Here is a 9,813-nt window from a genome sequence, read left to right as displayed (position 1 = left end):
ATTCTCATTCTTAGTGATCTGATTGGTTGAGTTTGGATTGTTGCAAGAAAAATTTTGATTAAATTCATTTGAGTTCAATAAAGAACTAAAAGAGAAGGCTAAAGAGTGGAAAAAAGCAAGAGAGTGTGAGCTCATAAGAGGGTAAAAGCCAAGTTTGAGAATACACGAGTGTGAGTGCTATCAATCTTGAGAGAAAACACGTGAGGGAGTGTTTGTGAGGTTTCCTAACTTTGTTTTGCAGGGTATTAAACATGTGTCAAGAGAATGAAGCTCAGGAAAAGATAGATTTCAAACTCTTCTTTCAGTCCTTGGAGCAAAAATTTGAACGAATGGAGATGAGGTTTGATGAGATAAATGAGAGAATAGATAAAGTTGAATCTAGTTCACAAAGGGGGCAACCACCTAGAGCTCCTACCATGCAACGAAGAGAGAGGCATCCACCCAGGTATGATTATGAAGATGACTATGGGGATGACCTAAATGATGATGATCATGCCTCTAATGTCAGTATAGGCCGATTTAGGCGTGGGAATAGAGATAGAGGAGTTAGACATGGAGAAAGGATTGATAACAACTTGGACAACATTAAGATGCAGATTCCATCTTTCCAAGGCAAAAACGATCCAGAAGTTTATTTGGAGTGGGAGACAAAGGTTGAAATGGTGTTTGCTTGTCACAACTACTCTGAATTGAAAAAGGTAAAATTGGCCACCATAGAATTTACTGATTATGCTATTATTTGGTGGGATCAACTTATTTTGAATAGGAGAAGGAATCGTGAAAGGCCCATTGAGACATGGGAAGAAATGGAGGCTATTATAAGGAGGAGATTCATTCCAAGTCACTACTATAGGGACTTATTTCAGAAGTTGCAACGCCTTACTCAAGGTTCCAAAAGTGTTGAGGACTACCACAAGGAGATGGAAATAGCCATGATTCGAGCCAATGTGGAGGAGGACCGAGAAACTACCATGGCCAAGTTCCTAGTTGGATTGAACCGTGATATTGCAGATGTGGTAGAATTACAACATTACATTGAATTAGATGGCATGGTGCACATGGCCATTAAAGTGAAGAGACAATTGAAGAGAAAGGGGTCCACACGAATTGGGCAAAATTCAGGCTCTTCAACATGGAAATCGAATTGGAGCAAAAAGGATGAAAAGCCTAATTTCAAGCCTAAAGTTGAAACCTCTAACACCAACAAAGATGGAGGAGTACCACATAAGGTAAAATCTGATACTCTACCTCCTAGAACTAGAGATATCAAATGCTTTAAGTGTTTGGGGACGTGCCATATTGCATCTCAATGCCCAAACAAGAGAGTAATGATTCTGAAAGATGATGGTGATATTGAGACCGAAGATGAGTTTGATAATAAGTATGATAATGAATCCATGCCACCTTTAGAGGATGCAAGTGGCATTGAGTACCCGGTTGATGGGGAGCTCTTGGTGGCAAGGAGAGCTCTTAGTGTGCAAGTCAAAACTGATGCGAAAGAGCAACGTGAGAACATTTTTCATACTAGATGCCATGTCAATGATAAGGTATGTAGCATGATTATTGATGGGGGCAGCTGTACTAATGTAGCTAGCACTAGCTTGGTTGAAAAGTTGAATTTGATGACTTTGAAGCATCCTAGGCCGTATAAGCTACAATGGTTGAATGATTGTGGAGAATTTAAAGTAACCAAACAGGTGTTTGTTTCATTCTCAATTGGGAGGTATACAGATGAAGTTTTGTGTGACGTGGTGCCAATTCATGCCGGCCATATTCTTTTGGGGCGACCATGGCAGTTTGATAGGTGTGCAATTCATGATGGTTATACCAATAGATTCTCCTTTGTACATAATGAAAAACCAATTACTCTTGTACCCCTATCCCCAAGACAAGTGTATGAAGATCAAGTAAGGTTAAAAAAAGAGAGTGATAAGAAAAATGAGAGTGAGAGTTCAAAAGTAAGAGAAACTGAGATGATGAAAAAAGAGAGTGAGAGTTCAAAAGTAAGAGAAACTGAGATGATGAAAAAAGAGAGTGAGAGTTCAAAGGTAAGAGAAAATGAGATCAAACAGAGAGAAAAAAAGAGAGCAAAAAAGGAAAAGGAGTTTCGGGTAGTGAGGAAAGAAAAGAGAGAAAACAAATGAACTTTTATGTAAGAGAGAGTGAGATTAAAAAGGCTTTGTTTCTAAATCAGCCTATGATTGTACTTTTGTACAAAGAGGCTTGTTTTAGTTCTAATGAACTTAACCTCCCTCTACCTAGTGTTGTTGTTTCTCTTTTGCAGGAATTCAATGATGTATTCCCTGAAGAGCTACCTATTGGCTTACCACCAATAAGGGGAATCGAGCATCACATTGATTTCATACCTGGAGCATCAATTCCAAATAGACCAGCCTATAGAAGCAATCCCGAGGAGACCAAGGAACTTCAAAGGCAGGTTAGTGAGCTCATGGAAAAAGGGTATGTGCGTGAGAGCATGAGTCCTTGTGCAGTTCTAGTATTGCTTGTGCCTAAGAAAGATGGTTCATGGAGGATGTGTGTTGATTGTTGTGCCATCAACAATATCACTATAAAGTATCGACATCCCATTCCTAGATTAGATGATATGCTTGATGAATTGCAAGGTTTTTGTGTCTTTACCAAAATTGATCTTAAGAGTGGATATCATCAAATTAGGATGAGAGAAGGTGATGAATGGAAAACTGCATTTAAAACAAAATATGGATTATATGAGTGGTTAGTTATGCCATTTGGATTAACTAATGGACCTAGTACTTTCATGAGGCTAATGAACCATGTTTTGCGTGCTTTTATTGGCAAATTTGTGGTTGTCTACTTTGATGATATTCTGATTTATAGCAAAACCTTAGATGAGCATGTTGAACATTTAAAACTTGTTTTAGATGTTTTAAGGAAAGAAAAGTTGTTTGCTAACCTCAGAAAGTGCACCTTTTGCACAGATAGGCTTGTATTCCTTGGTTTTGTTGTTAGTGCTAAAGGAATTGAGGTAGATGAAGAAAAGGTTAAGGCAATCCAAGATTGGCCAACACCTACAAGTGTAGGGAATGTGAGAAGTTTCCATGGTTTGGCTAGCTTTTATAGGAGATTTGTGAAAGATTTTAGTAGCCTAGCTGCACCTTTGACTAAAGTTATTAAAAAGCATGTAGGTTTTAAGTGGGGTAATGAACAAGAAAAGGCATTTAGCTTGCTTAAGGAAAAACTAACTAATGCTCCTTTGCTTGCTTTACCTAACTTTGCTAAAACCTTTGAAATTGAATGTGATGCTTCAGGAATAGGTATTGGAGCTGTTCTAATGCAGGAAGGACGTCCCATTGCTTATTTTAGTGAGAAGCTAAGTGGGGCAACCTTAAATTACCCTACATATGATAAAGAGATGTATGCATTGATTAGGGCATTGGAAACTTGGCAGCACTATCTTTGGCCGAAGGAGTTTGTGATTCATACGGATCATGAATCTCTAAAGCATATAAAGGGGCAACACAAGCTAAACAAGCGACATGCCAAGTGGGTGGAGTTCATTGAAACATTTCCTTATGTGATAAAATACAAGCAAGGTAAGGAAAATATTGTAACTGATGCTTTGTCTCGAAGGTATGCCTTACTCTCTATCTTAAATGCAAAAATATTAGGTTTTGAGTACATTAAAGACTTGTATGTTGATGACTCTGATTTTGGTAATGTATTCAATGCATGTGAGAAAGTGGCATTTGATAAGTTCTTTAGGCATAATGGTTTTTTATTTAGAGAAAGTAAGTTATGTGTGCCTAAATGTTCTTTGCGAGAATTGCTTATTCGAGAAGCTCATGGTGGTGGTTTGATGGGACATTTTGGTATAACTAAGACTTTGGATGTTTTGCATGAACACTTCTTTTGGCCACATATGAAACGTGATGTCAAAAGAATTTGTGAGAAGTGTGTCACTTGTAGACAAGCTAAGTCTAAGGTTAAGCCTCATGGTTTATATACTCCTTTGCCTATACCTAGTGAACCCTGGATTGATATCTCTATGGATTTTGTGTTGGGTTTACCTAGGTCAAAAAGGGGTCGGGATTCCATATATGTGGTCGTTGATAGGTTTTCTAAAATGGCACATTTCATTCCATGTCACAAAACAGATGATGCCTCACATATTGCTGACTTGTTTTTCAGGGAGGTTGTACGATTGCATGGCATGCCAAAGAGTATTGTCTCAGACAGGGATGCAAAGTTCTTAAGTTATTTTTGGAAGACTTTATGGGGTAAGATAGGAACTAAACTTTTATTTTCTACTACTTGTCATCCACAGACTGATGGTCAAACTGAAGTAGTTAATAGAACTTTATCTACTTTGTTGCGTGCTATAATACAAAAGAATTTGAAAACATGGGAAGAATGTTTGCCGCATGTAGAGTTTGCATATAATAGGAGTGTGCATTTAGCAACTAAGTTTTCACCTTTTGAAGTGGTTTATGGTTTTAATCCATTAACTCCTTTGGATTTAACTCCTTTACCTATGGCTGAGCGTGTTAATTTTGATGGAAAGAAGAAAGCTGACTTTGTTAGGAACATCCATGAAAAGGCTTGCCAAAACATTGAAAGGAGGACTGAACAATATGCTAACCAAGCTAATAAGGGGCGTAAGAAAATTTTATTTGAGCCGGGTGATTGGGTTTGGTTGCATATGCGGAAAGAACGTTTTCCCATTCAAAGGCGTGCGAAACTGCGTCCATGGGGAGATGGACCATTTCAAGTACTTGAAAGGATCAATGATAATGCTTACAAGTTAGACCTCCCAGGTGAGTACAATGTTAGTGCCAGCTTTAATGTTGCTGATTTGTCTCCATTTAATGTAGGTGACGATTTGAGGACAAATCCTTTTCAAGAGAGGGGGAATGATGCAAGTCACATAGCTAAAACCCCAAAAGACCCGTTAAGCATCCATGGGGGTCCAATGACAAGGACACGAACAAGGAAAATTACGGGAGCATTAAATGGACTAATTGAACACATCTCAAATTCAAGCATCGTTCAAGATTCTAATATGCCCAAATTAAGTGTTCAAGATAGTTAATGCTTTTTCAATGTTATCCAAGTCTCTGAAGGTAATCTGGGTTGATTGATTGATTGAGAAGATTTGGGGTTGATTGGTTGATTGATTGACAAAATTGCAAGATTTGGGGTTGATTGATTGACAAAATTACAAGATTTGGGGTTGATTGATTGATTGGTTGATTGATTGACAAAATTGCAAGATTTTGGGTTGATTGATTGTCAAGATTGCAAGATTTGGGGATGATTGATTGACAAGATTGATCCAAGCTTCCCTTATTTCCTCCTTTGTTTTAAATCTTTTCTATTTTAGATAATTCTTGTTTCTTTATCAGATTATCCTATTTCCTTCTTGTAATCAATTCCTACTATGCCTAGGATTTGATTTATTTCTTTCTAATTTAGAATTTGAGTTTGGCTATATAAGCCAATGTAACCCGAGAGGAATTTAGTTTTTGATCAATATTATTTTGTGAGAGTTTTCTCTTTGGTTCTTCAACGAACTATTTTGAACTTATCAAGATTTTATCTTGTGGCGTTCATCCTTGACTTATCACTCACAAATCTTCTCATCTATCTTGAGTATGGCGTCAACCCTACCTTTTTATACCTTTGGTTCTTATCTCTTTATAGAGAACGGGTCAAGGTCCTTTGTTTTCTTTATTATGAATCTGTTTTAGAACGATCCTTGACAAAGGAACCATTTTTGATCGTCGGGTCTCACCTTCCTTCGTGGGGTTCACATCAGGCACCCCCCGGCACCTTAACCTTTAGTGGCTCATGTGAACGAAGAGGTACATTCAAGTGATGATTCTTATCTTGGGAAAAAATCGGACATTAGAATGGGGAGCAGAGGGCCATTTGAACAAGGTGAAGTGCACCTTGCAGAACTTCGTGGACATACCATAAGGTAGGGCCACCAAGTTCCACCGGTGGCGCCTGTAATTTAGAATCAGAATTCCCTTGGACAATAGTCAACTCCCAAAAGAAACCCAATGACTATTCTAGGTTACCCTGGCCCGTCAAGGGTGGCACTGCCTACAATCTTGTTGATAGATTATAAAAAGCTCAAACGAAATTATGAGGAGTTAAAAAGAAGGAATGATGAGCTTCAAAGGAGTAAAGAAAAGAATGCACGAAAAATCGAGGAATAATCTTCTTGCTATAGGAGATGATGCCCGACATTCACCTGCCCTATGTAGAGCTTTTTGGCGTGGAAATGAGGAGACAACTATCACATTCTGGCCGACAAAGACAACCCATCACAGTGTTCAAGGAGAGATACCTTAGCTTAACAATCAAGTTCCAAGTCAGCCAAACTCGCAGGCTGAGGCTAATTGACGACCGAGAAAATACCTATGTATGAGGAAACTGTCGAAAACACCCCATGTAAAGCCCTTTACATACCCCATTCTTCAAAGGAAGGTGCATTACAAGAGTCACTTAAGGTCGTCAATGTGAAACGAATCATCGAAGAGGTGTTAGAATAGAAGTAGATGGTAATTGCCCCTAAGGAAATGCCCACGAAGGGATTCCCTTTGTCTGACGAACTTTTGCAACAATCAGTACAGTCAGGGTTCAAATTGCCTCAGCTGCCGATTTATTTTGAAAGGGAAGACCCGAAGTAGCATGTACAATGCTTTATAGCCATAGCAGTACTACACGAATGGAATGGGGTCACAAGATGCCGTGACTTCCCTCTTTCCTTAGTTAGACAAGCTCACAAATGGTTCACTAAACTACTCACTAGTCACATCAGTTCATTTGAGCAGTTAAAGGGGGAGTTTTATGAAGAATTTGTTGCTCATATCCCTAAAAAAAAGAATATTAAGTATTTGATGAGCCTACAACAAAGGCCGAATGAGCCATTGAAACAGTACATGGCCCATTTTCAAAGTGTCACGCAAAAAGTGAAAGATCTTCCAATAAGCTTGGCAACGTCATCTTTGCTTCATGGTACCATTTTCGTCCTGCTCAAAGAATCTTTAGCATTTTTCCAACCAACCTCCATGACAGAGATGTTTGGGCTATCAAAGTAGGTAAGATGTCTAGAAGAGAAGAATCCCCAAAAATGCAGCTTTGCAATTTCACCCCTCTCAATCAACCAACAGTTGCCATACTTTCGTCCATAGCTCATACAGGACTAATCAGCTTCGCCCCACACTCAAGTCAACCTCTGGGGAAGAATGTTGATGCCTTTTGTAAGTTCCATGAATGTCCGAGGCATAGTACAAAATAGTGTTGGGAATTGCATAACTAGATTGAACATATGATCATACAAGGGAAATTGGATAAATTTTTTCTCGATAAGCCCAAGCCATAGTAGGGTAGAAGGTAGGAAAATTTAAGGCGACCTCCTTGTCTTAGATAGGATAATCAGAGAAGGAGAAATAACCGCCAGCCTAGGTATAGAGAGGAAGAAAGAAATCGTAGGGAAGGTGAAACGACTCCGGCCTTTAAAAGAAATGATAATGAGCCAATTATGGAAAGAATTGATGTGATATCAAGGGGCAAAAACTTGGTAGGAGATTCATCTGCAGCTAGAAAAGCCTATGCTTGTCAAGCCCTGCATATAGATTCAATGGCTTAGGTAAATGAGGATGAATTTTTACCTTAGAAGATCATGGAATTATAATCCTTCTTCACGATGACCCACTGGTGATCTCTGCAGTAATTGCCAAGCACCTGATCGAGTGGATTTTGGTAGACAATGGAAGTTCCATCAACCTCTTGTATTGGAACTATTTTGAGAAAATGAGCATCACCCATGACCGACTAAGAACTGTGTCATCCCCTCTGAACAGTTTCACTAGATAAGCAATACCAGTTGTGGGTTCATGTTCTTGGTTGGCATGTCCATGGTAACTCATGTGTGATGCATAACTATCATTATATGAATAATTTCCCTTAATTATTGTGGTGAAACTTAATCAATGTGAATTATGTGTAAGAGCTAAGAGCTTTAGTGGGCAAAAATTGAGGATATGTGAGCGTCACTTGTCATAGCATTGTTGTGGATGTGTTGCATGGCATTGTGTGCTATTTTATCTTGCATTATGATGATGGGTTGTGGGTTGCATCCATCGGGGGTCATGCTTTGTATGGGATGGGTGGGTTAAGCATGGCATGGTAATTATCATTGGGCACTCATAGTTTAAAGAAGGGCATGCATGTATTATGCATATAGCCATGGGTATACACTATGGGGGCATTTGTTAATCAAGATATGGAGTGGAAAAACCAAGATATGGGATGCATATCGGACTTCTATCATTTCCAACATGTTTGTTAAGTTTATCTGATCATTCTTGAAAAAATCATAAATGACCTCTTATCTTGATTTTTCAAGATATGCATCTCTCTCCTCCCCCTTAAGATAAGCATATTTTGGTCCCTATATATAAGAAAAAAATGATGTCTATATCCTTTAATGCATTCTAAAGAATTTAACAAACAGTTTGATAAAAATATTAGAATGCTTCCCAACTTTATCTTGACCATTCCATATCTTGGTCTGAAAATCATTCCAAGCTTATCTTGACACTCTCTTATCTTGCTCATTTTAACAAACGCTACCTATGTGTAAAGGGCTTGCATGTGCTATGGTGGTCACTCATGACGTGGCATGTACTTGAATTCGCATATGCATGCTTGATGTTATAATTTATGCTACTATTATTATTTTGGCATGACAGCTAAGTCCACGTGTGTGAAAGAGGGTACCCTTTGAGAGTGTGACATGGGTGAGGTGGCTGTAAACCTGGTAGGCATTTCTCGAGCCAGGAATGGCTATTGGAATTTTGGTATTTGTGTATGTATATATATACATCTGCGTGGATGTATTGGCTATTGAGTATATATACATCTGTATGATGATTCGTTGTTTTAGCTGTGGTGATGCATATGAAAGTCATCCCTTTGTAAATTGAGGCATGAGCTATGCAATGATTCTTTAAAGGCATGACATTCAGTTAAATGATGAGTATCCTTCATAATGTATGCATGAATGCATGGTAGTGGCAGCCTTGGGGGCAACATAGGTTTCTCTGTTATGGTTTCATGTGCATGATGATGGGAATAACGCATGGCATGGGAAAAATGAGTTTGATACTCATGTGAAATGGATGTTTTGATGCATATGGTTAGAGGAACCTTGTATGCCAATTGTTGTGCATGGGTATGTATACCTTATGAACATTAAAAATGAGTTTTGTTAAAATATAAAGAAATGGTTGCCTCTGAGGAGGTTGTTGTCAAGTGTGGAAGGCATGTACCCAATTGAGATTTAGTGGTCGGGTAGTGAGTTTCCCTTGACTCTTTGTTATTCATACCTTCGTATATTGATCTTATCGTAATTTCCCTTTGTTATATTCTTGCTGAGTCTTATGACTCACCCTTGCTTCTTTTGTCATTCCAAGGAAAAAAGAGAATAATTAATTGGGGCGAGTTCTGATAGATGTGTACAGAGATGTCTTGCCCTAAAAAATTCATGGTGTAGTTTTGAGGGTATGAGTAAAGGGCTTCATGATGTATCTAAAGTTAGTGCCCTTGTATATTTTAAAATGTATGGGTTGTAAACTCGAGCTTATGATGTAAATAAAGATGTATAATGTTGATTTTGGCTCTTATTGATAGTGATAAAATATGGGAATGAAAAGAATTTTTGGTTAATTCGGGGCAATATTTGTATATGTATCCATTTTGAATGAACATACTCTCGAACTTCCTATGTTAACGGATAATTTGGGAGCGGACCCTGACAAT

General features: G+C 38.4%; 1 protein-coding gene across 1 annotated transcript; it reads left to right on the top strand.

Annotated features, from left to right (window-relative positions):
• The first annotated feature begins 251 nt into the window (after window positions 1-251).
• LOC127808535 (uncharacterized) lies at window positions 252-5,071 on the top strand. Its single transcript, XM_052347109.1, has 6 exons — window positions 252-1,808; window positions 2,285-2,535; window positions 2,965-3,612; window positions 3,745-4,525; window positions 4,658-4,796; window positions 4,854-5,071. The coding sequence occupies exons 1-6, from the start codon at window positions 252-254 to the stop codon at window positions 5,069-5,071; spliced, it is 3,594 nt and encodes a 1,197-aa protein (XP_052203069.1).
• The last annotated feature ends 4,742 nt before the right edge of the window (window positions 5,072-9,813 follow it).

The sequence above is a fragment of the Diospyros lotus genome, chromosome 8 (genome assembly GCF_014633365.1).
Source record: "Diospyros lotus cultivar Yz01 chromosome 8, ASM1463336v1, whole genome shotgun sequence".
Taxonomy (NCBI): domain Eukaryota; kingdom Viridiplantae; phylum Streptophyta; class Magnoliopsida; order Ericales; family Ebenaceae; genus Diospyros; species Diospyros lotus.
Note: the sequence above shows the minus strand (reverse complement) of the source record. Positions and strands in the feature narration are given on the sequence as shown.